Below are 27,326 nucleotides of genomic sequence, written 5' to 3' on the forward strand. Positions count from 1 at the left end.
TTTTTTTTTTTTAAAGTCATCACTTTTTAATCATTTCCCATGCTAGGTATGTTTAAAGTAGGTGCATCTTTTCTGCATTTGCAGACTTTGACAATGTCCACCTCAGGCTGGCACGATCTAATTAGATATAGGAACCAGAATCAGCTGGGAAAATACTTCAATTTATTCTCTACCTTACAATCAGAAAAGTGCACCATTGTGTAAACTAAAAGCAGAAGTTCTCCCTTGGCCCATTGCGGTTTTTTTTCAGCTGGCCCAAACTGCCTACTCTTTCTGGAATGGTACGGAACCTACAGAAAAAGAAACAAAAGTCAGAATCTTTGCTGTTGCTGGGCCCTTTGATGCTCAATAGCAAAATCAATGCCAGCTAAGACAAAAGGGCTGTCAGTACATCACTTAAGCATTTATAATTCTGGACGCAAGAAAAGCCAGATTGAAAAGTAAAGAAGATTATTATTATTTTTCCTTTTCTGTATCTTGTTCTCCACACAGACACACCGTGTTGAAAAGGATTAGAGTGGAGGATTTTCTATTTAAATACATGGATCTCTGAGTCCTAAACTTTTGTGGTTATAACTCTTTTGAGAATCTGATGAAAGTCATGATCTTTTCCTAGGAAAATAGAGTGAAGTATATACACTCAAATTTGCACAAACAGTTTCAGAGAGTTTGTGGACTTCTCCAAAGCGCATGGATTGCTCTGTCCAAGAACCTCCAGTTTAGAACTCTTAATTTTGAGCGCAGACTTACTGTCTCTTAAGCTTTTCAGCAGGGATCCAAGCGAGTTCAGACACTAGCCCCATGTAGCCCATCTCTAAGATAAATGTCATCATCCTTACATACAGAATTGTACTGCATTTTAACAAGAGATAGTTTAATTTTCACAAAATCCAAATGTACCAAAATGTTATGAAAAAGCCACTTAAAGCAAACTGGTCACTAAATGTGTGTGAACCTATCAGAATATTACCAATTTAATGAAGTCATTGTTCCTCTAATGATCAGAATTTGGTTTAAAAGCTGTAGTTCACTGATATATTTTCTGCTAAACTCATTCAGTTAGTTACCTCTAGAAAAGGAGAAGAAAGAAATCACAGATATTCCTGAAATGCCGTACCTACGTCAACTTTGAACTGATCATTAATGTCTCAGGAAAAAGAGAAAGAAAGCATAAATATCTAATACTTCCCTGTTTCTTTGGGGAGAAACTTTTGAAGCTAGCAGTATTGATGTAGTTGACTTTATCTCTGAAATGCTTTAGAGAGTTCTGAGCTATATCATGCCATACTTTTCTTTCTTTCCAAAGAACTGAAGAAGTCAGATGAAGAATATTTCCATTATCCTTGACTACGTTTACAAGTAAACACTATTCAAGATATTATCACTTATATATTGTTGATACTTTTTTGTTTTTGCCTTACATAAATGCAGATATTTTCTTCTTTGGTATCTATGGTGTTAAAGAGTGAATATTGTTTTTAGCCAGGGCTCTTCAGAACATGAAAATCGTTTTCTCTACTACAGTGGTTCTCAACTTTGCCTACACATTAGAAATACCCAAGGAGCTTGAAAAAAATGCTAAATGTCTAAACTATATCCAGACCAATGAAATCAAACTCTCTGGAAATGGGGCCCAGGCATCAGTATTTCTTAAAACTCCTCGGGTCATTTCAATGTGCAACAAGGTTTGAGAATGTCTGCCCGACCCAGGAAGGTCTGGCTCTTAGGTCCTTGGCCTAACCAGTGGGAGCTATTACTCCACTTGGTCTTGGCCCCAATTCATATGTTGAGCTAGGTAGGACCAAAATCTTTTGCTTGAGCAACAGGCTTTCCTAGAGCCCAGAGCTAAAGCAGGGCAAGCACATGCATGTGTGTGTGTGAGTATACTTACACACACTATATCTTAGCAGTATAGACAGATTCTGCCCCAGGGTCCAGGCTTGCTTTCTCAAGCATGATACATGAAATATCCATACCAGAATCATCTGGGGTACTCATTTAAAAATACAAGTTCCTGGGCCACACCCTAGACCTGCTGACCAAATTATAGGAGAAGGTCTGGATGATTTACCAGGTGTTTCTGATCAGACTTAAATTTGAGCTCTTTTGGCCTGAAGCTACCTAACACATCCTTTGGTGGGCAGCACAGCTCTGCCCCTTTGGACCTAACCACCTCTTATGGTAGAGTGCAGAAAGGAATAAAGGAGAGAAGGGAATGTTGCCTCTCTACCCTTTTTGGAAGCTGGAGAAAAACAGAAGGGGCAAAGAGATATGGCTGCCTTTTTTCTACCAAAAGAGTAGCTTCCACCCTTTTATCACTTTGGCCTTAACATTTGGAATTACTTCTAATCCCTTTACTAGAGACCGTGGAAAGATCTTTTAGCTCATGGTTAAAGTCGCTCCTTTAAACCTGACTAAACCCTGGTAGCACATTGTACCTTGGAACAAAGTAGGTTGTGGGAAAGGTAAGCAGAAGCTCCTTGAGAGCTGTTGACTTGCCAGTGGTTTGCAAGTGAAAATCCAAGATTACTATTTATAGCAGTTCCCAATTTTAGCAACAATTACGTACCATAAATACATTTTAAGTCAGTTGTTCAACCCTGAGGGTGCATTTATCTATAGAACAAGGTCATACATGGTGGCAAGTTTCCCAAATGAGCCTATATAAGCAGTAGGGTACCCCCAAACATTGATCTATGGGACCTCATACATCCTCTAGGTTGCGAGTGGGCAGGGGACAATAGAACAAGGGCAGCTGTGGGTCTAAGGCATAGTATTGATAACCCCCCCGGGGCATATTTGTCACTCACAAACTGGATCTCCAGGTTCTTTATTTTCTCTTTATGCCCCCCATAGATTACCTTGCCAATACCCTACCCACTGCCATCACTTGTTGCTTCTTCCTTTTTTTAAAAAAAGATTTTATTTATTTATTCATGAGAGACACAGAGAGAGAGGCAGAGACATAGGTGGAGGGAGAAGCAGGCTCCATGTGGGGAGCCCAATGCAGGACTCGGTCCCAGACCCCTGGGATCACGACCTGAGCCAAAGGCAGATGCTCAACCACTGAGCTACCCAGGCATCCCAACTTGCTGCTTTTCCGATCATGGTTTCCCAACTTGCTGCTTTTCCGATCATGGTTTTATGCTTCTTCTACTTGCTGATGTACTGAACAAAAGGTAACTTTTTCCTGCCTTCTTACAAACTGAAAATTTCTAAGAGTTGGTATCACTAGAGAAACAGGAATATTTGTGTGACCTGAAAATGGCAGCTACTAAGCTTCTCTGCAGACTGTTTTCAGTGTGTAGATAAGTGAGGAAAGGCACAGGCACCCAAAGCAGGACTACACTGAGCACAGTAGCCACAGAGCCTATCCCATGCACCCATACTCCTACGGTTTCCTGCTTCTTTGGTGTTCTCATTAGGTTCCACACGACACTGCCCTATACTGATCACAGCTGCCCCGTAACTGGCCAGTGATTCTGGGTAATCTAGCTCAAAACTCCAAACTGGACTGATCAGGAATGTGAACTAAGAAACATGAAAGGAATTTGCAGGTTGAGTTAGGAGGGGAAGTTGGAAGTCATGTTCATGAGAGCTATGGTCTGTGCAAACTGAAGTGAGGAGGAAGAAGGAACAAGGAGTTAGTAGAGAAAGCTGCTCAGTAGAAAAAGGAGACACTAATGGGTGCAGAGAGCAGATGCAAAGAGAGGCAGAGACGCAAGGAGAAGGTAAAAGCATGAAGCCCATGAGGGGATGGCAAGAGCTGCTGGCCAAAGTGCCCTGCAATAAATTTTCTTATGATTTTATCTGAGTGGATCACATACCTTGCAGCCCAAGAAAACGGACCCTATTCATTCAGAGCAAAATCACACAATATTATTCTGGATTTTTTATATTCAGAGAAGACCCAAAAAACCAACATGAGGAAGAGCCTCTTCAAGTGATAAAAATGCTGCTGAGAAAAGTAAGTCTAGAACTGGTTGGTGACAGAGTTAACATTTTCCCCACTCACTGCCCCTCCCACTCCACTGTAAGGTCTCACAGTAGTCAGGAGTCCTTCAAACTATTAAATAAATTTATGTGTTACGTGTTGATCATCCTGCCCTTGCTCCCCTGCATAGAAATTCCTGTGTTCTCATGTTCTACAGGATGTATGATCACAGAAGGAAAACAGGACTCTATTTTGAAAAAGATAGAATTCATAACATCCAATAACTGTTGTTCTCTTAAAAAATTAATTACCTCAGGAAGCTAATAACAAGCTCTGACAATGCTCAAAAATATAGCCTTTGCCAAAGACATTCCAGTCTTGGACTTGTCTTTGGAAATGGTCCTCTGAATCCATGTGAACAAAGGAAGAAGAAAAGCAGTGTCTTTTGTTGGCTGAAAGCTCCTTGCCGTCCTGAACTGACTAGTTTATTTTAGCATCTGGACCATTAGATCAAATACTTAGCAGGTGCTCAGTGAATATTTCTTGAGTAGAATTTGTTATCAGTGGGTTGGTGCCTTCCTTACTCCTTGATGATGAGTTCATTCATTCACCAGACCTGTTTTTTTTCCTACTGGACTAGTCAAGGACTCACTTGGTTGTAAGGTAGAAACCCAAATCATACCTACTAGGCAAAAGGGGAATTTATTGGCTTGTGACACAAGAGTTTCTGCTCCAGGTCCCGTCTGTATCCAGGAGCACAAACCAGGACTTGGTCTCTCTCGTGACAGTGATGTGTACATATGTGCATCTATGTGTATTATTCCTCATTTCTCAAAGCAGCTTCCTTTTATGTTGGCCCTGTTTTTAGGCAGACTGTCTCCTTGGAGCAGCAAGATAGTGACCAGCAGTTTCACACTTCCCTCATAGCAGCAGAAGAAATTCTCTTCCCAGCAGCTCAAATCCAAATCCCAGAACCGAGCACTATAGTGGTGTTTTAGTTCGATCAATCCCTGTGCCATTCCCGAGTCACACATCTGTCCCTGTCTCCCTAGAACCTGTGGTCAATTCATCCCACCTAAACAACATAGGCCTAGTAGAGAAGGAGGGAAATATGGGTTCAGTTACCAAAGTGAGGAGATATGACCATTTCCCAGGTCATTTAAAAAGCATTTCCCTGGAGAGGCTTCAGAGGCAGAATGAATAGAAGAAATGCACTCTCCAACCATGAATTGGGGAAAAGGATTCTGGGTAGACAAAAAAAATAACAGATGCCCACTATGAATACATTGTACCATTTCCAAAAGTCAAATCCACCCTCAAAGGACAAATTTTGTCACCATTAAGGATGTTCAAAAGAACATTCCCCCCTGAGGGGAAGTCTAAAAGTGTTTCCAGACCAATCACATCACTGTAATAAGCATACAAGTTCTGTGAGGACTCGCCTGAAGGGGCCAATACTCATTTATATGTAAGCGTTCTTGTCATGTGGAGAAGCCTAATCACTCGCATTAATCTGAAGTCACACTTCATACATCTTCCATGCTGATGAATTGTTGCCATGCAAGTGAGTCAGGAAATTTCCTCTGGTCTATTTCTGGTGGGCCCTGGCTTTCATTATCAGTGGCTACTAATGCTACTTAATAGAAAAGAAAACAGTTGATACCACCAAATGAAAATAGTTGTGGCAAAACTGGACAGTTCATAGCCTGGATACTTAATTTGCCCCTACTTATGACTGAGCCCCTTGCAACCTTTAAGAATGGCTCCACTCTGACCCATGCATTGTGACATAGGCAGTCATAAAATGATTTTGGAAACAGTTTATTCTGAGGCAACCCATGGTGTTTCTTCCAGATATTTCCATGTTTCCAGGTAGTGATTTGTTAGTTTATGTCTAGAAGTGAATAGGCTGTACTTAGTGCAAGCAGGTTTTCATGGGGAAATTTTGAAAACACAGGAGTCTCAGTGAAATACCAGACCACACGGAGAGTTGAAAAGTCAACCTGAAACCATAATGAGTTAAAACTAAAAAAAAAAGGGGAGTGATTTTACCCTTTCAATTAATCTTCTCTGAAAGGACCTGGGAATTTTATTTATTTATTCACTGTGGCTACTTAGATTTTTTAAAATGTGTTTTGGCCACAAGGCCACCAAAGCAAATAAATAAAAAAAAAAAAAAAAAGGAAAGGAGAGGAGGCTCCAATTCTCCTAAAGGCTGAAGTGGATTGGTTTATCCTAAATGATGACTCACATCCATATGTTTGTTAAAGATTGGGTCACTAAGGTAGTCAATTAGAGTTAAGACAAGCTTCCCTCATACTGCCTTTCCTCCAGAGCACTCTAACTGAGAATATGTTTTGCATCCTTTTTAGTTTCTTCATGGAAATCCAAGGACAGTAGCTCCTTATCCAGTTTACCAGTTGTTTGTGAAAAGCCAAGGGGGCTCAGCCCTCACTCTGCTGAAAAGAGGCTTCAGTAGGCTATGTCTCGCCACCAGAGCAACTTCGTCCCAGGCATTGCAGGTGTCACACACATTGACAGTAGGGTTGGCAGGGTCTAAAATGAACGGCCTAAAATAAAACAGAACAAAACACAAAACTATCCATGTCTGAACTCAGTTTTGATTTGTTGCATAGTGAGAAAAGGGAACGTCAGAGTTCAAAAAGGAACTTGGTGCAGAAAAGCATTCTGTGAAGGGTGGAAGCAAGTCCACGGAGGGCTAATATCTATCAGAAAACAGCATCTTGCTTCTGCTCCCCCAACTCTGACTCCCTCTCATTTTTCCTCTTTACCTTGGGAGGCATTTCCTCCCTGCTTTCAGCCTTCAATTTCCTCTTCGTTTGCCATGTGTATCCACATTTGATTCATTCTACTCAAATTCCTCATAATTCACACTTGAGAATTAAAGTTCTGTGAGAAGTAATCAAAGGGAATTGGTTTTGTGCCAATTAAGGCCTTCTCATTTTACAGTGTATCACAATAGAACTATCTCTGCTCTGGATTTTCTTTTTTGATGGCAAACGTGCTTCTTCTATCTTCAGGGCATAGGAAAGATAAATAGTTACCTTGTGTGTTTCTGGTTCACCTTTACAAAAATGGGAAACTTGGGATGGTAGTGTCTGTGCCAAACAACATCGATTTCTGCATATCGAACCAGCAGTTTGAGGACTGCCCTCATTCCCTGCACCAGGCTGAAGAGCAGGGGCTTTCCTGCCAGTTCCCAGATGTGAATGGTGAGGAGCTCCACTGTGTAGGATGAGGGAAGTCTCCGGAACCTAGAGACACAGAATGAAGGACTGTCTGCTTCCCTTAACCCAGAGGATGAAGACAGATTTATCCACTTACGAGAAAAATTTAAGCTCAACAGGCAATTTACAGGAGAAGAAATCCTATTTCCAATCTCACTGTTGATCAAACAATAATTTTTCCACCAATCAGATGGGCAAAATATAAAGAGGTATAATATCCAACACTGGTGAGTTTGTGAGAAAATAGACATACTCTATTGGTGAGACTATAAATTAATACAGTCTTTTTTGTAAATTAATGCAGTCAAACTCTATTTGAATTTGATATGTTCCATCCCTTTCAATAGCATTTTCCATTTCTATTCCTTCTGTAGAAAATGTGACTAGTCTGACTTGACCACACACTGGATTTTGAAGACTTAGATTTAAAAAAAGGAAAAAAAATAAAAAATAAAAAAAGGAAAATACTCATTATTACTTTTTATATTGGTTGTATGTTGAAATGATAATATTTGGGGCATAGTGAGCTAAATATATTATTAAAATTAATTTCATAAAAAAATTAATTTCATCTATTACTTATTACCTTTCTAATGTAGCTACCAGAATATCTAATATTAAAAAAAAAAAAAAAGAATATCTAATATTGCATATGTAGTTTGATTTGAACCACAGCAGTGATCTGTGCTATGCTGTCATTAAAAGAAAGTAGATCTCTAAGATCTCTCAGTACAGATATAAAAAGATACAGGTTAAATGAAAAAACAATTTTCATAGTGATACACAAACTGCAAACCCTTTGTATTTTTTTAAAAAAACCAAGCATATGTAAAAAAACAAATTTGGCAAAATATGTCCTAAACATTGTTAGAATTTTTTTACATTAATTTTTAAATTAATTTTTTTAATTAAAAAATTTTTTTTCTTACATTAATTTTTTAAATTGTGGTTTATGTACATCAGGGAAAAATAAAATAAAAACTAAAGCTGAGGGTTAAAAACAAACTCATGGGAGGAAAGAAAAAACAGAGAATTTCAGGATTTCATGTTGGTTGCTATCCAAATATGTATTTTTGCTACCCTGGCATTCATTAGCCATAGTAATCTCTTTTGAGGATACGTTGCAAAATCAAGCAGTTTTTTCCCTAATAGAATGGAGACATTTTCTTACTATCACTATTGGTCATTTGTTTTTACTTCAGTAAAGGAAATAGGAAAAACTAAAATTAGACGAAATATTTTATCCTGGTAATGGGACAGCAAGCTAGATTTCAGCTGATCAATAATTCATTTCTTGCAATACACCCTTAGGGGTTGACAACAACAAACACCAGACCTCAAATCCATCTCCACTTGAACCAGCTGATACTCCCATGTGCCAAAAGCAAGCCACGGTTGAAAACGACTCAAGCAGGAGATGCTCTTCATATTTCATGAGAGTAAATTTAACGGGGGAGAAAGACATTTTACAGCATGTTTACATGTGTACTTACATACCTCTGATACATGTTCACACTATCCTGGGTTCTATTTTAGCCATTTAACATTGTTTCATTTAACCTCTTCCAGGTATTACAATGCTCCCAAATTTGCCTTGAATAGTATTTCATCATAGTTGGTGTGCAAGTTTATTTGCTCTTCAGGGGCATTTTTGTTGTTCCCAGTTTTCCTTACCTTAGGCAGCACTATTCTGAACATATTTACACAAATTCCTTTTTTAAATGTGATTTATTTTCTCTAAGGTTAGTTCTCTAGGTATTTCTCAATTCTTTTTTTAAACTTATATTTTATGTACTCTTTCTTTATGACATATTTTTAATGTCATAAATGGCCTCAACTCTTTTTTTGTAACTGAGTAATAAATAAACATTTTTTTTTTACTTTTTACTGTCACTTTTTTTCATATAAGGGAATTACCTTGACAAATGGTTTGAATATTTTAAAATCCTTAACACATAATAAATGTTTAATACAACATTACCAGATTACTTTCCCAAAATAGAAAACCAATTACCATATTATAACATATGTGGTCCAATTTCCCCACAATACCACCTTTTCAAGTCTTAGAATTATTGTTCTGCTATATTAATAGATAAGTTTATTTTTGCAGACCTATAAATGGTCTCCATTAAAAAAAAAAGTGTTAGATTTCAAAACCAGTCCTGTTATCCAACCACGGATCTACTTAGGTAGGAAGCTTTATTTCTTTGTTCTTCTGTTCTATTTTTTAATAATACATTTTTACTCAACCAAATAAGAAAAAAACATATAGAATGTTTAAAGATGTTTAGATACAGGAGGTAATTATATCGAAGTACTATATGTTTTTGCAAAGTGACTAATGATTTCAATGGTAAACAGAAAAATACAGAGTATAGAGAATGTGCGATTCAGATGAACAAATCAGGATTATTAGCAACTTTATACAAAGACAAAGAAGACATAATCCTTGTAGAAAGTGCCATATATAAGTATCTTATAGTAAAATCCCTGTCTCTGCTATTTCTGCCAAGTGGAGAGAGTTCGTTTCTACTTCTTTATCAAAAGTTTATCTTTAAATACTCAAACGAGTCCCTGAGTCTCCCTCCCATCCCTTCATCCTAAATTAGAGCTTGTTCCTACCAAAGGCAAGGAAAGATACAAGAACACGGGCGTATCAACTTGTGAGGATCCCCCCTTCTCTGAAAGACAACTCTGCCTCTGACTGAACTGGCCCCAGGCAGAAGGAACAACTGGAGCTCCAACAGTAAACATCCCATTCAAACATGCTAGTAGTTCCCCTGAGCTTTTCCCTGCACCTTCGTTCTTTGTGCCAATCCATCTGGTTATGCCACTGAATGTGTTTGTTTCTGTTCTCTGGTTCCTACCAAACCATTATATTGTTTTGGAATAACGTAATATAGATGTTCCTATTCTGGACATTGCTTTCTCTCTCTCTCCCCGTATATTCCCTCTCCTGTGCCTACCAAGGAAAGAGGTAGGGCCTAGAAGTATAAAGGAAGAAAAGGGATCTGAAACGAGGAAGCGCCCATGGTGCCCGTGCTGGCTACATACTTATTTTCCTCCGTGGAGTTGGCAAAGGATGTCCTGAACCAGTGTACCATTAAACGAATGAGCTCCTTCACCCTCATCACAGATGCCTTGACAAAATCCACTTGGTATGGCAAGAGGGCCAAGGCCCACAGCTGTGCCATTTCACTGTCGTGACAGAGGTACAGTTGGCGGTAAAGGTGAAGTCTCAAATCTGTGAACACCAAGGAACAAAGACAGTTGTGAGAATTTGCTCCCTCCTCTCTTTTCTTGGTTTCCCCTGATACAAAGGAGCTCTGATCAATTAGACCTTGGTCAGTTAAAACAAAGCAGTTGTTTTCTTTTTAGGAAAGCTGTTCCAGTTTACCCAAGTAATTAAAAGAGAAAGCTTCAAACATCATGACGCTGGAGCAGTTTGAATGGAGCAAACTCTGGTACAAGAAAATCTAATGAGGCAGATTTTCTGTCTATTCGTGGAAGAAGTTTATTTCCCAGAAGCAGATTTCATTACCTTATGCAAATATCATCTCCATGTAAACTAAATGTCACCAGGCTCTCTGGAAATAACTTCCATAGTCCCCCTTGGTTAATATCTAAATTGTTCCTATTCGTATACGTTCTTGCAGAAGAGATCCCGCCACCTGGACGCTGGAGGAAATTTGTTATATTTATCAAGGTAGAGATGATTTAAAAGATGTATTTAGATCAAATTTAAAACAAATAATCCACTTCAGTTAGTGATATACTATGAGGGACGAAGACTAGACTAAATTGGCAAGAATGTTCAAATAATCATCGACGACTTAATACTACAATCCCCTAAAACATCACCTTGGATTGTGCTTATTCTATTTGTATGGAATATAAATGTTTAGTATCTTTCATCGTAATCTATTTAAATTTTCCCAATTCAACACAATTATAAGTTCTAATATGAATTTATTTTGGACAGCCCTTATAAGTACCTATCCTTTTGCCCAACTAAATTGTCACACCATGACACACTAGTTAATCGTGGCAAATTTTGAATCTACAATATGTATTTTAAAGTTAACTGCCCAGTAACTTTATTTTACTTATAAAATACATTTTACAAAAAAATTAAACCCTTATATGTAGTTTGATCTGGATTCCTAATTTCAAGCATATCTCTACAGTCTTTTCATACTGGTCCAGCCGTTGAGGACCAAATCAGAGATATAATAGTGGGTTGATTATCAACAGGTTAGAAAGTAAAATCGAATTTCTATGATAGATATAAACGAATAGAGTTATATATGGAAAGTACTCTTACCAAGGCATATTATAACAAATCTATTCTAGTCCTAAACTTTCCAAGCAACAGTCTATTAAAAAGACCTTTCAGTTTTACTGGGAGGCTCTCTGCCTTTCTTAGCAATCAGACTTGGACAGAAACTCCGATTTACGATGATAAAGACACAATAATTCAACTCAAATTTTGGTACTCAATAGGCATGTCAGGTATTTGGTGACCTACTCTATCTGATAAGATGCCATGGCTGACCCAGGGATTATCTACTCAAAGCCACTACTATATCAACATTTCACCTCCCTTAAAGTTCTTCACTGGCAGGAACCCAAGTTAGTGGTCTCTAACTCATTTTTGAGGCTTATGATTTTTTGTTTCTACTCTATGTGACTTAGGCGAGTTTATTAAGCTTCATTTTATCATGATCATATCATCACCATCACTTGTAAAGCAGGAAGACTTAGCTCCCTTGCTTTGAATCAGGTACTCTTCTAAGTGCTTTATAATTATTAACACATTTACTCTTTTACATCTCTGAGATACAGGAACTATTATTTTCTCCAGCTTACAAATGAGGAAATAGAGTCAGAGAGGTTGAGTAGATTCCCCGAAGTCAGCATGGGTGGGGTGTTAAGCCATCTGTTGTCACCCTACCGCCCTCTATTGCAGGTTAGACCTGAGCCCAAATGCTTCCTAATGGTGGCTAATTCAGTGGTTCTCAGACTTTAATGAGTACAGGAATCATGTGGGGATCTTTGGAAACCAAGTTTCTGATTTAGCAGGTCTGGGATGGAGCCCAAGATTCTGTATGCCTAGCAAGTTCCCAGGTGACACTGGTAGTGCTGATCTGTGAACCATATCTGAAGCAGGAATGTTGTCAATCACAGTCTTATCAGATCTCATGGCCCTGGGCTGCTCTGTGGCACATGGGTCATGCTGTTAATTGTCCAGCACATATGCAAGATGTGCCGGCAATAACCTCAGGACATCTGTGAAGATTTTGATCATCTGAGTCTCACTCTGACAATTTGTAGCAACATTTAGTTGCCCACAGAAATTCCTTGGAATCCTAGGACTTGTCTGAGTTGCTGGATTGTTGTTGTCCTGTAAAACCCACTTCCCATCATCAGGGGAGAGAAGCAGGACTACATAATAATTCTAGAATTTTTCAATTCATTTCACACAGCTGTGCTCAAGAACTTAGGGGACTCAGAAGCCAGTGTAAAAATATGCTTTGGCTCCTCTGGGAGACATTTTCACTCGAGAGCTACTGATATAGCCTCAAATCCTCAAGACAATTACCAGGAGCTACTGTTGGCTAACAATTGTGCTTTTGAAGTCTGTGCAGGCACACATACGAAAGAAAACATTTGCATAAATATGAGAGCTTCGTGAGCCTATACAAGACTTAAGGAGATGGAGTTATCTTTTTTTTTTAATATTCATTGTGCCAAGCATGTTATCACATGACTTCAAACCATTGCTAATTCTTGCAAGTATCTCTGTTTTATAGATGAAAAACTGAGGCTTGAAAGTTTCAGAGTTACTTGGCTCATGAATCTCTTCTCTATAATATATGAGCTCCAGAAGAACAAAAATCTTGAACTCTCATCTAATTCATTGTAAGTAACTAAGAGCACATGGTAGATATTCCACAAATAATAGTAGAATGAGATAAATGAGAAAATCAATGAAAATATTTAAGATGTCCTACTAAGCTATAAGTGGATCACTGGTCACATGTTGGCTCATGAGCTGCAATGGCATTTTCAGTTCCAAGCTATTGACTCAAAAAGAAGACACATATAAATGTTTCTAGTCAAGCAAAACCCTAGACTCAACTCCCAATTTCTCTGGAGAATATATATACATCTACATAAATCACTTAGTCATCTGAGACTCTGCTTGGGCTACTATAACAAAATACCACAGACCAGTTGGCTTAAACATAGAAATTTATTCTCTCACAGTTCTAGAAGCTGAGAAGTCCAAGATCAAGGTGCTGGTAGATTCGATTCCTGGTGATAGGTCTCTTCCTGGTTTGCAATTAGCAGCCTTCTTGCATGGCCCAGAGAGGAAGTTCTGGGGTCTCCTCTTCTTCTAAGGGCTCTAATACCATCATGGGGGTCCTAGCCCCATGACCTCATCTTAGCTGACTACCTCCCCAAGGCCTCTCCTCATAATACCGTCACACTGGGGGTTAGGCCTTCCACATGTGAATTTAGAGGGGCCCATAACAGGGCCTTCATCTTCTTGCCTAATGGAGATACTCTGTTCTCCCTTTTTATGTGTATGACTAAATTTTATATTTCATATCTCATTCCAGATACCACAACACCTTAGGGATAAAAACAACCTCGACAACGGCCATAACGATGTCATTCTATGACTCTGTTCTTCTCATTTCACATTACTTTAGGGAGTTCCCTCAAATTCCTCCCCTATCTAAGATGCCCCCTTCGACTCTCTCACACGTGCTTGCAGACTCTTTACCACATGCTATTGGCCATTACCATCTTCTCCCCCATCGTTTGTGCTGTCTGGTGTCTTCTGTGGCTGCTGTTACCAAAAGCATTGATGATCCTACCAAAACCAGCAGTACCATAAGGTGTGGCCATGCCTGCCAAAGTCACAACTGTTTCTGCTAGTACAAGGAAAGTAAGAGCATCGAGGAGGGGGGCTTGTTCTTGCATCTTCACAAGTCCAAGTGAGGGTGCCTCTTGGCTGCTCAGGCCTTCTGGATGCCCTCCTTGCTCACACAATCACCTCTGAGCTGTACTCTGCCACTCAGGCTGCAAAGCTGCACTGACTTGAGCTCTGGCTGCCATAGCAGACAGCCAGGATGCAGCTCTTCTGGTGTTCACTCAAAAAAAATTTTTTTGAAATCTTTCTCTAAGAGACAGACGCATGGGTCCATTGGTGCTGAGTCCACTGGTGCTGAGTACTCTCTCTTCAATACTGATCTGAAGTTGGACCAAAGTTGTGTTTCTAATCCATCTTTCCCACTGGGAGAGACTTGTTTACCCTCCTGAGTCCACCAGATTGTGGCTGAATCCTGGTGCAAACTTTACTTAGGCACAAATAAGGATTCCCACTACAAGAAGCAGCTCCTTGCAGGCATGCCCATACTTCTTTTGCACTCTTTCTCTACTCCATCATACTGACAAATAGTTAGTCCTTAATCACAGTTTTTTTTTTTAAGATCTTATTTATTTATTCATGAGAGACAGAGAGAGAGAGGCAGAGACACAGGCAGAGGGAGAAGCAGGCCCCATGCAGGGAGCCCAATGCAGGACTCGATCCCGGGTCTCCAGGATCACGCCCTGGGCCGAAGACAGGTGCTCAACCGCTGAGCCACCCAGGGATCCCAATCACGGTTCTTAAATTAAAAACTGGCAGCATACAGATGCATGGTGCTTACGTGTTATAGAAAAGTGGCTCCTAAAAACACTACATGTTCCAGTTCTGCTATAGGCAGTCTGGTTCCCTGTCTAGGGGCTCTAATCCCATCATGGATTAGACAACCTGAAAGACAACCTGAATAAGCAGCCATTTTAAGGCTTCCTGTGGAACAAAACAAATACATCCTACCTGTGGAGGGGGCAGGCCCCAGGACGTCACAGCAGGCCATGATCTCAAAGGAATGACTGTGAAGACCTTCCGTACATAAAAAATTGAATCTTAAAGACAATGATGCTTTCTTTCCCATTAGGATCCTTAAAAAAGGAACATGACGTGGCATGAGAAATAAAAGAGAAAAAAGAAAACACAAGATGATTTTCAACCATCCTTCCTCTTACTCTAGCTCTGCTACTCTCTTGGCTATTTCTTGAATATTCCAGAAATGTTCCCTCCTCAGGGTCTTCGCAATTGCTGCTCCTATACCTAGAATATGCTCCTCAAAGATAACCCACGTGGATTCAGCTCTGGCTTTATTCAGGCCTCCACTGCCCCATCTGGCCTTACCTGCCCACCCTTTAAAACAAGAGCTCCCTTCCTGTTCCCTGCCCCCTTACCCTGCTTTATGTTTCTTCACAGCATTTGGTTACCACTTGGAATTATATTTTTTGCTTATTTCGCTCACACTAGGGTGTTAGTTGAACAAAGGCAGGAGCTGTGTATGCTTTGTTCACTGCCCTGTCCCTAGTATCTGACACATAGTAGGTGATTAACAAGTAATTGTTAAATGAATTATTATCTGAATATGGATTGGAGCACAAGATATTGCTAATCATGAATATGATTAAGCAAAATATTTTGAAAGAAATCAGACTTCGACTTCCTGGTATAAAGGAGTTGTTTATAAGAGGCTGAGCCTCATTAAGTACAACTGAAGGGGCACCTGGGTGGCTCAGTCGGTTAAGTGTCTGCCTTCGGCTTAGGTCATGATCCCAGATCCTGGGATTGAACCCCACGTTGGGCTCCCTGCTCAACAAGGAGTCTGCCTCTCCCTCTGCCACTCCCCCTGCTTGTGCTCTTGATCTCTCTGTCAAATAAATAAATAAAAATCTTAAAAAAAAAAAAAAGAACTAGAAAATTAGATTCTAAAAACCATGCATAAGCATATTTGAGAGGCACCAGGGAGTTGATGAAGCTGGGGAAGCTGAGGTCCCATAAGGGTGGGGGCATCAGATCCTGGAGAGGTGGATAGATATTCTGTTGGTTTCTTTCTGGGGACATATGACATACACTGACCTGGGGAACAGACAAGAGGCTGAAGATATGGATTTCATGTGACTAAAGAGAAGCTGCTGGTATTAAAGAAACCAGCCGAACTCTGTCAAGCTCATGGGGGTGACATGACGTTAAGAGACTTGGAGGCCACAGTCCTGATGAAAAGGGAAGGATGGAGAGCTGAACCTGAAATATGACCTTTTCCCTTAAAACATCCGCTGAATTCTGAAGATGTCTGAGACAAGTATGGTTCAGGAAACAAAGCAGGATGCCTTGAAGATGTGAATGGGAGTGTTGACAGTCTTTCCAGGGTGAACAACATGGTTTATGGTTCAGCCTCAAGGGCTGAGGAGACAAGGCCTAGGGGGAGTCCCTCTGGTGAACATACTAGGGCTGTACCAGTGGTCCATCAGCTTTGCTGCATATTCGAAATACCTGGGGATCCTTAAAAACTAGGATGCTCTCGCCTCCAGACATTTTTTTTTTTTTTAACGGATATGAGGTGCGACGTGAGTAATCAGCTCTTATTCTCGCCAACTGGTGAAGAAAGAAAGCATAAACCCTCTTTGGAAAAAGAACATCAGCTGAAGCCTCTAGGATTTTGTATGCACAGTGTCCTGGCTTGAATCTTAAGAAATCACTAGAAATGCCAAGAGACAGGGCTATGGGAGACATGGCCAGACGTATGTCAAGTTTACTCTTGAGAATACCAGAGAGCTTGAATGAAGGATTAAATCCATCGAGGAGTTCAGTGTTCTATCTAGAATGGGTCAAGGTTAATGAGAATGTCAGTGCTACTTTACAGGCACCTTACTGTCCAATGAGTATCCCAACGGATTCTTGCTAATGTTATTAGATGAAATGAGGCATGAGTCCTAGCAGTGCCCGTTCACGAGCCCTCAGGTGGTATTACTAGCCATTCCTACTCTTCCCACCCAGTCCACGAATATGCCTTGTCTTGTCCACGTCTTATCAGGACAACTCCACGTCCTGCCATGTGGCGCCAAAAGACTATTTCCCAGAGGAGAGCCTGAAGATGCTCTGACTGGATAATAAAACGAAACAGGGATCCTTGTTTCCAAGACCTCTAAGTCAAAGCAATAAGAGATAATGGGGAGAAATCCCCGTCATAACCATAACCACTATAGGCACGACACATTTTACAGCACTGTCTCCTTTAAAAACTGAGAGTATGTTTTCCCACTGTGGTTTTTAAATACTAAACACACTGATGTGTAAAGAGAGGAGCACAGTTCCTCTGGCGTGTAAATGATTTCCAGTACCTTGGGCTTATTGGCCAGGTCTCCTGAGATTTCATTCACCAGCAGGGCCTTGCAAATGACTGACACAGAACAGTTGCTGTTACTGGTAGGTTAAGACATGGACTAGTTTCAAAGGAAAAGAAAGAGTTTTTTTCTCACATCCATCTCTCACAATAAAGGAACTGAATAGCTTTTAAAATAACAGCAACAAACAATATATCACTGAAAACCAGGCATCAACTGAAACAATAAACTCTACCCTCTCCGTGGGTGGGAGTCAAAACCAACTGTCAGACCCACATATCTGCTTCTTTTCCACGTTTAATTTAATTTTCCCTTCACATGGATTGTGGTATGGTCTTGGTTGCTCTGGGTAGGGGAAAAGAAAGCCTGACAAAGCGCCTGCTGTGTACAGATCTCAGCACAGGACAACACCCTGGACAATGGGCCTCCTTCCCTGCCTTCACAGTCCCTCCTGGGCTTGCCTCTAAGACTCAGCCCTTAGCAAACATGCTCCTTTTCAGCCATTCCGAGAGACAAAACGTGGGATAAAATAGATTCTAGGCTGAATTAAAACAATTCGTCCCTGGAAAAACCACTTGGGGTAAGAGAAAATGAACAGGCACTTGACAGGTGCAAAGGAAAGATGGTGGTTGCCTGGGAATTCAGTTCAACTTTAAAGGATTTCAATTAAACTATTTAATGAGTTGAAAGAACAGAAGGAACACAGATGAGAAAATGAGTTCGCTTGTTTTTAGTTGGGAACAATTAGAGCAAATGAACCAAGGTTTTCAGGGCTATTATTTTTTCATGGGTTTTACTTCAAAACTCATTCTGGAAATCTAAACAGACCTTCCAGGACTGTTTTTTTCCAGGACCAAGGGCACCTGAGATATGGAGGAGGGGGAAAAGCTTTAGGGGGAGCGCGTCCATAAGGTTCTTTGAAGCTGTGTGGGCAAGGAGTAGAGAAAAAGGACCTAACAATGAAAAACAAATATTTTGATTCCAAATAAGGTCACCATGAAAAGGATATAGTCTAACTCTTATTTTTAATGTGTCTTTAGAGTACATTAACGTTCTGTTTTGATAAATAATAATAACAATGGTATAATGTACCCCATAGTTTACAAATTTAATGGGGAAAACTTGGAAGAAGCAATGGGTAAAATGAAAAACACATTCTCCCATTTCTCCTTTCTGTTTTCTTTTGTCTTAAAGGTGGTCTTTCTCCATCCTAAGTGTAATCGCATGTGAAACTCCAACATTTCCCTTTCTGCGTTTCCAACCCAATGGACTTCATTATAGTCACCATTATGCCATTCATCTGACGTCTTTTGCTAACTGCCACAATTTAGTAGGTGCTTGGTATTCCTGAAGGTAGTATTTTTCAATAAAAGACACATTCAAGCTACTTCTCTATACTCAGTTGAAGCAAGGGCTTGGTAATGAATCAATTATTTAAATTAAGAAACAGTTCTGGGACATTGTTTTAAATCATTGATCTTATTTTAGAATTCTAGTGGCACACAGCTTGGTCTCTTTTTCTCAGGAAAAAAATATTTTCTTCATTTTACAACAGAGATATTTTTCTTCATCTACAATTCACTAGACTGAAAAAAATAACAGAAGATGTAAAAATGAAATAGAAAAATAAATAACAATATGTCAAGGCTTTTTAATTTCTTTTTCTCTTTCTGAAACTTACCAAAAAAAAAAACAAAAAACAAAAAAAAACAAAAAAAAACACCAAAAAACCAGGCCTGATTAGTTCAACATTTGGAGCAAAGACATATTGTGTTTAATGTCAGCAAAGCCACATCAGCAAGAGACCCCAGGATATCGCTGAAGGGAATGTTTATCAGACAAACGTGTCTCAAAGACTCTTGGTACTTGGGGGCACCTTGCCCACCCCTTCCTGTTTGCATTCCTCAGAGTCAGATTTCAGCTAAGGGGATGGAAATTAAATAAAGGTGCGTTGGAGAAGACATAATTAGTCCTTAAATCATGGGATCTCAAATTCATGAACTTTCATTGAAAGTTTAGCTAGAAGTCTTTAAAAAAAAATGCCTCTGGGGCAGCCTCTCCAAGCTTGCTCCCAAGAATTTAATGTTAGCATACACAAGTAATTATTACCCAATAATGCCCTTTTGTGCCAGGCTAAGAGTTTCCCTTAGCTGACTTTTCCACCTGTGGAATAAAAGAATTCACAGGAACACCTTCACCCAGACCTGTTTCCACGTGAAGTTTGCTTCAAGTTTTCTCTCAGAGCGTTCAACCCTTCTCTCAGTTGTTTCTTGCAATGGTTCACATTGGCAAACACATCACTGAGCAACACGACGTCGATCTCAGAGCATCCTTGGGTATCGGTCCCCTTTACATAAGAACCACCCTGTAGAAGGCGAATGATACAACGTGGGTAAGACCTCAACTAACCTTGAGGAAAGCACAGATTTCAAGTTGTAGCATTTTAAGGTCAATTAACATTGTGGGGGACACCTGGGTGGCTCAGTGGTTGAGCATCTGCCTTTGGTGCAGGGAATGATCCTGGAGTCCCAGGATCGAGTCCCACATGGGGCCCCCTGTGTGGAGCCTGTTTCTCTCTCTGCCTGTGTCTCTGCCTTTCTTTCTCTGTGTGTCTCTCATGAATAAATAAATAAAGTCTTTAAAAAAAAACTTAAAAAAAATTGACATTGTGCAATAGCTTAAATATGTGCTGTTTAATGCTCCTCACCCTGGAAAAAGAAAAGGACAGAAGGAGAAAGCAATCTATCACGGTCTACTGAGAACTTAGGTCCAGCTATGAACAAGAAAGCATGATTTGCAGAAAAAGCCTGAAAATCCTTAAGACTCAGAGCCACAAGTTCTCAGACTCTTTCTGCTTGAAAGCCACTGGACTGGAAGGAACCTACTGGCACAGGAATCAAATTCACCACCGCACAGTCTACAGCTCACACGTGGGCTGCGGGCGTCCCAGGCCCACTGCCCTAACACAAACCCCGCCTGGGACAGTCAGAACCATCAGGGACCGATGGATGCTCTGGTGGACGTTAGTTTGCTGAGTTTCTGAATAGATCTTGGATGATTTTACTAAAGTGTTCTGTAAGTAGAATTAATAAGAATCTACTTCAGATCTCTTGCTAAATGTAATTTCATAAAAGTCAAAACTCGAAGTAATTAACAGTACATTGTTGCCTTCCTTAGCACCCAAGGAAAACTTTGGGCTGCAGGTTCCCAAAGGAATCTCTTCACCGGTAAGAGAAACCTGTGACCTGCGATTTGGGTAAAAGCAACCTGTCAAAGGGAGACGGTGACACATGAAGGGACAATGCAATTTCATGCGACGTTAGAAACCATTCCAAAGCTTGGCTCCAAAGTCCTTCTGTTTCTGCTAGTCACAAGGACTAGCTAACGACTAGCTAACACGAGGGTGTCTCAGGCCCCACGGGCTCCCCCACAACTTAACTCCATTCTTAACACGGTTCACGCTAGAGCAACTAATTTATGAAACGTACTTCCCATCAGAAATCATAGTGACAAAGGAATATGAGAAATGTAGTTTTTAGCATCCTTAACCTGAGAGCTCTCAATACGCTAATGTACATGCACTGTCGATCTCCAAGAGCAGAGTGAAGGGCACAACAATTCTGCAACTTGATCGTTGGCCCTTGTTTTCGGCCCGTCATGCGGGATGGGACTAGAACGGCTGGCTCCCAGTTTCCAGCTCTGTGCCTGCACCTTACATCTGTAGAGGAAAATACATAGTTTCATGTCCAGGCTTTCCCATAGCTAGCCTAAGGAGGAATTTAATCATACTCATAAGTCCTATTTGCTAGAGAGTTACATTAAAAGATCATTTTTGGCCTTTAATAAATTTTGCTTTAACATCAACCTATGGCCTAAAGATGATTTTATAACAATTATATGTGCATCTGGGGGCATCTTTTAAAATATTAAAAATTTTTCTTAAGGAATGTCCATATCTGACATGGAGTCCAACTCAGGACCCCGAGACTAAGAGTCTCATGCTCTACCCACTGAGCCAGCCAGGCACCCCGATGTGTGCATTTTTCAATGAAGGAGTAGAAAAATTTTTGGAATAAAATGCCCTCAGAACTGCCCTGGATTTTTTTTTTTAAGATTTTATTTATTTATTCATGAAAGACACAGAGAGAGAGAGAGGCAGAGACACAGGCAGAGGCAGAAGCAGGCTCCATGCAGGGAGCCTGACATGGGACTCGATCCTGGGACTCCAGGATCACGCCCTGGGCCAAAGGCAGGCGCTAAACCGCTGAGCCACCCAGGGATCCCTGCCCTGGATTTTTTCTCTAGACACTGATTAGAGAGTATACACTGATGGTATTAATGTTAAAAATAATAATAACAATGGGGGGAACCCACATCGTCATTGTTACTTGGATTCCTTTCCTGTGTTCAGGCCATTTTTCTGTAAGGAATGTCCTGCGCTCTTGTGGACAACCATTCCTAGACACACCGAGTGGTCTTTAAGTTGACAGGGAGCCCATCAGCGCGGCACCTAATTATTTCCACAGGCAGACTGCTCAGGCATGAAACAGGGCCCTGGGGGACAGGCTCACCCCTTGGCCTGAAATTCCCTTAAGCTTTTACAAATATCGGTCAAGTGTGAGCCAATTCCTAGGCCCTGCCAACGTAAAGGCACTTTCATCCCTTGGGCAAAAACTGCCAATCTTAATGGGCTCCAGGTGTCCCACAGTTGAGTGCCTGTCCCGCCAACCTGAGGCCTACCCTGGCATTTCCAAGGGCTTCCTGGAGGCCGTGTCACCCCACGCAGGAGGCACGCTGGCCTTTGAGCATGTGCCCTTGCCCAGTTGATGTGCTTAGCTCCAGGGGGAGGGACGGTCCCTGGGCTGTGTGTCCGGTTGGGGGGGCCAGGGCTCAGCTCACCTGGATCACCCGGGAGGCGGGCACCGGGAAGCAGGCCCGCAGCAGCTGGAGCAGGGCCCCGACCTCGGCCACGCAGGCAGCGCTCAGAGCACCCGGGGCCGGGTGGATATTTTCATCTGCGAATCTCTGCAGCTCCTGGGGACTCTTACACTCCAGCATATTCTGAGGTGAAAATCCTATAGACATTTGGGCTGCATAGAGACATGATCAGTATTTGGCATACACCGCACAGAAATGATGTGTGTCTAAGGCAAGGATCCAATTTTAAAATATATTTTTAAAGATTTTATTTATTTACTCACCAGAGACACTGGGAGAGAGAGGCAGAGACACAGGCAGAGGGAGAAGCAGGCCCCATGCAGGGAGCCCGACGTGGGACTCGATCCCGGGACTCCAGGATCACGCCCTGGGCCAAAGGCAGGCTCTAAACCGCTGAGCCACCCAGGGATCCCCAAGAATCCAATTTTATATGCAAATTATGTCTAGTTAATCACCAGGACTACCTCATTGTGGTAACAGGGAGACTGACTCTGCGGGGAGGACATCAAGTGGAGAACCTTCGGTGCCAGGGAGCAAGCTTCACTCCCTGCAGATTAGCTGACATTTAACCCCTGGTCCCTTAGAGTAATGGCTGAATTTCTCAGAAAACACATATTCCGACATTCGTATGTGAAGGAAAAAAAAACTTTGCTCCAATTTACTAAATTGTTTCAAGTTCCGAAATGAAAAACAGGTCTGTTAACAAGTTTCAACAGAATGATCCCAGGGTAGAGAACTCCACATTAAACCATCTATTAAAAGGTGCGAAACTGTCAGCTTGAAGGCCATATTTGTGCCTCCAGAGTGTTTGGTTTGGCCTGCACAGTGCTTTCAAAAAGAAAAGACTGAGCCAACATCTAGAAATCAGGAGATAGTACATTAAAAAAAAAAAACAAAAAACAAACAAAAAAAAAAAACAGGGACATCGGGGATCCCTGGGTGGCTCAGCGGTTCAGCACCTGCCTTAGGCCCAGGGCGTGATCCTGGAGACCCAGGATCGAGTCCCGCATCGGGCTCCCTGCATGGGGCCTGCTTTTCCCTCTGTTTCTCTCTCTCTCTCTCTCTCTCTCTCTCTCTCTCTCTCTCTTTCTCTCTCTCTCTGTTTACCATGAATAAATAAACAAGTATATATATATATATAAAAAACAGGGATGTCATAGCTGTGTGTTTGGTTGGAGCCAGAAGAGCTGACGAGACTGACCACATCCTCCACGAGAAGGAAGTGAGTAACTGAATTGCCAGGTTCAGTGAAAGGGGCATGTGAACCAAACTGATGATAGACAGATTAGCAGAAGAGGCACACAAATATTACTGGTGTTAACATTTTTTTTTATATATATATGCACAGGCTTCTTTACAGAAAAGAAATGAAAACTCTCAAGTAGCCTTGAGACCTGGGGGCTTGTATACCACTTAGGCAAAGGACAATAAATGGTGGAGAAGTGACTCGACAAAGGGAAGGGGGCTGGAGCCTTCGAAGGCCAATGGACTGTGGGAAGGTGACCAGGAAACATACAGGGGGAACTAATGAAAGATAAAGGTTATGAAGGTTTGTTTATAATGACTCATGTGCCATCTCTAGGCCTCCAAGGAGAAAGGCTACCCTCCTCATCCCAGGCCAGGGAGCGGGAGCCTGGCTGGCCTGCTCTCACGCAGGGAGAGTGGGGTGTTCTTGCTTTTACTGTTTCTCAACTGCCTCACCTCCAAATAATCAGTACACCAAAGTGGCATAATTTGGGGTGGCATATCTGGAGCCGCTTCAATAGCAAAGAAACTTACATCATTTCTGCATTGGATGGACCAGGGGGGAAAAAAATCCTTCAGTATCTGCAATCACAAAGTATCCCTCATTCAGGTTTATACAACCAATTCATAGTAGCACTGAAAATTAATTTTAGATTGGCCTCTGGCTGGAGAACTCAAATGCCTTAAAGAATTCGTTAATTCTCTCTCGGAACGAACTTTCTTATTTTTTTTTTTTTCTCGGAATGAACTTTCAAGCATATATAGAACATTCACAAGAATGGAATGTATACTGAGCTATAGATAAAACTCAGCTCATATCAGAGAACTAATATCCCACGGATAACGTTTTCTGGCACCATGTGATTAAATGAGAAGTCGGTAATAAAAATACCTAAAAATATACCATGCTTTAAGAAATTTTAAGAAATACGTACTTTAAATAAAGCATGGCTCACAGAAGAAATCATAACAGAAATCAGAACATACTCAGAACTAATCAGTAACAAGAAATTTTATTTTATTTTATTTTATTTATTTATTTATTTATTTTTAAAGAAATTTTATATCAGTGCTCAAGGAATACATGGCCCCTGTTTATCAATTAAGCCAAGTTGATAGATTCTTGTGATGTGTTGTGGTTTGGGTTTGTTTGGTTTTTTTTTTTGACACTCTGATTCGTTTGCTTGAAACATAACATCCAATTTGTATACTACTGTCTTTTGGGAAAGTTCATCAACAAATAATTACTTTTCCGTGACATCCCTGTATCCAGAACCAATTATTATTTCCTGGAAAAAATTTTAATTTAATAAAGACTGTCATAGAGCAGCAGTTAGTTTAGAGGTCAGACCACAAATATGAGAACAAAAGGTATAAGATCCTAGTTTCGTGGTTATTTTTGACATGGATGGACCCTAACCTGACTCGCACGTGAATTCCTGACACTGTTTCACTTTTGACTGCAAGCCCACAGAATCCTGCTGTGTTGTCTCTTTGAATGACACCCTGGCTTCCCAGCGTCTTCCTCAAATTTGGCTTTGCAAAATTATTCCTCGGCCCTGCCACTCCAGGAGCATGCAGTCTCCATCCTCTTCCTTCTCTATTTCCTGTCCCTAGAAACACCCCTTGAAGCCTTGCACTAAGGGAAAACCAAAGTATGGTTTCTATGTTACGTAAATATACACAGAGGGAAAGAGCCAGGTGTCTTTTTTTTTTTTTTTTACCTCTTTTATTGGCTGTGAAGTGATGCTCTTGTATTTCATGGTTCTTCCGACTAAAGACTGTTCCAAAGTGCCTAGAACACATCCTGCAGGTTTTTGATATCTCTGTAGCCTTATGCTTTATATTCCTTTCTTCTAGATTTTCCCAGTTGAGCTTGTGTCTCTCCATGGCTGACCTGTCATATACAGACTAAGAAAAAGAAACATAACATAGGAATTACAAGAGAAAAAAAAAAAAAAGGAATTACAAGAGCTATTTGATAGACCTCCTCATCTTCATTTGGCTTCTCACTAAATGCTGCCATTCAGGAGCAGAGAGATTCTCATTCTGCGTCTCCGAAGCACAGCAGGGCCCATTTGTTCTTTTGGTTTTTTTGTTTTGTTTTTGTTTTTGTTTTTGTTTTTGTTTTCCAGTATTGATTTGCCTATTTTATTAGTGCTGGTATGTTTTTTTTTGTTTGTTTTATTGTACACATTATTTTATTTTTAATTTTTTAATTTTTTTATTGGAGTTCAATTTGCCGACATATAGAATAACACCCAGTGCTCATCCCATCAAGTGCCCCCCTCAGTGCCCGACACCCAGTCACCCCCACCCCCCACCCACCTCCCCTTCCACCACCCCTAGTTCGTTTCCCAGAGTTAGGAGTCTCTCATGTTCTGTCGCCCTTTCTGGTATTTCCTATTGATTTTTTCCTCCTTTCCCCTTTATTCCCTTTCACTATCTTTTATATATTTGTTCTTTTGATATGGATAGAACTCTGCTGTAGATGAATAAATGAACCATGAGAACCACAGTGCTGAAAAAGAGATACAATTTTTTTTTAAAGCACTAGGTTTTGTTTTATAAAATCAGAAGAAGGAAATCCTGGCTCTTTTTCTGACATTGACTATTTGGAGGCTTTGGGCAAATCATTTAACCTCATTGGGTCTCTGCTCCCTCATTTGTGAAAGGGGTGGGGGGAAGTTCAGTAATCGACCTCCAAGGTTACAATGGAAGTAGTTCTAGGGTTGTGAGAATCCTCTCACTTCACAAGCATTTTGGAATAATGATTAAACCAGAGCAGCTGCCCTGGATCCAACACTTGTGCCCAGTGAACTCTGCTGAGCGTACCCAGGGGCAGCTTTCAGAGCAGGGACTGAGACACACAGCTCAGCAGCCACATCCCACCGTCCGGCCTATGACTGCATGTTTGTCCTCGTTTTTGGTTTTCTGTCAATAAATCTCCACGAAGAGAGTTAAAAAAAAAAAACAAATAAAAGGGACACCTGGGTGGCTCAGCGGTTTAGCACCGCCTTCAGCCCAGGGTGTGATCCTGGAGACCAGGGATCAAGTCCTGCGTCGGTCGGGCTCCCTGCATGGAGCCTGCTTCTCCCTCTGCCTGGGTCTCTGCCTCTCTCTCTCTCTGAATAAATAAAATCTTAAAAAAAATAAAAAAAAATAAAAAGCATGGGTGTTTTAGAAAAAGTGGAGCAAAATCCCAAGTCTCCCCCTACGTTCCCCGACTTGTACCTTACTGTGATCTTGCAGGTTTTCCCTGAGGACTTCTTGGCCACATTTTTCACAGGGAGCTTTTCCAAAATGCTTCTGTCGAAAGTGATACTTCAGAGCCTTGCAGCTGACAAAATCACTCCCACAGCACTCACATTTATAGCATTTAAGAGCCCACATCCTTTCCCAATGAAGTATTAGATTCGGATCCTACTGATGACAAAAACAAAAAAGCATAAGCCCTTTGAAGAAAACCTAGCCCCTCGCAGTTAACTGGCATACAGACAGCGCTTCGAGTGCACTTGCTAATCTGCACTCAGTCCCATGAATATCTTCTAAGAAATTTATCCCCCACTCAAATCAAACACAACACCTTGAAAACACCTACATAGATGAGCTGTTTGTAAACCTGGGCTTATAAACAGTAAGGAGGCTTTGGCATCAGTAAAACCAAACGCAGAATTGTCTACAGGTATACACGCACA

At 40.9% G+C, this 27,326-nt stretch overlaps 1 protein-coding gene across 1 annotated transcript; it reads right to left on the reverse strand.

Moving 5' to 3' along the window:
- Positions 1-102: 102 nt before the first annotated feature.
- Positions 103-27,021, reverse strand: LOC121488637 (2'-5'-oligoadenylate synthase 3-like). Its single transcript, XM_041750968.1, has 9 exons — positions 26,863-27,021; positions 25,353-25,539; positions 22,345-22,535; positions 19,650-19,810; positions 15,077-15,201; positions 10,240-10,429; positions 7,000-7,209; positions 6,352-6,504; positions 103-290 (listed from the first exon to the last, which is right to left on the reverse strand). The coding sequence occupies exons 1-9, from the start codon at positions 27,019-27,021 to the stop codon at positions 206-208; spliced, it is 1,461 nt and encodes a 486-aa protein (XP_041606902.1). The 3' UTR covers positions 103-205.
- Between the last annotated feature and the right edge of the window lie 305 nt (positions 27,022-27,326).

Source organism: Vulpes lagopus, chromosome 4 (assembly GCF_018345385.1).
Source record: "Vulpes lagopus strain Blue_001 chromosome 4, ASM1834538v1, whole genome shotgun sequence".
In the NCBI taxonomy this organism is placed as follows: domain Eukaryota; kingdom Metazoa; phylum Chordata; class Mammalia; order Carnivora; family Canidae; genus Vulpes; species Vulpes lagopus.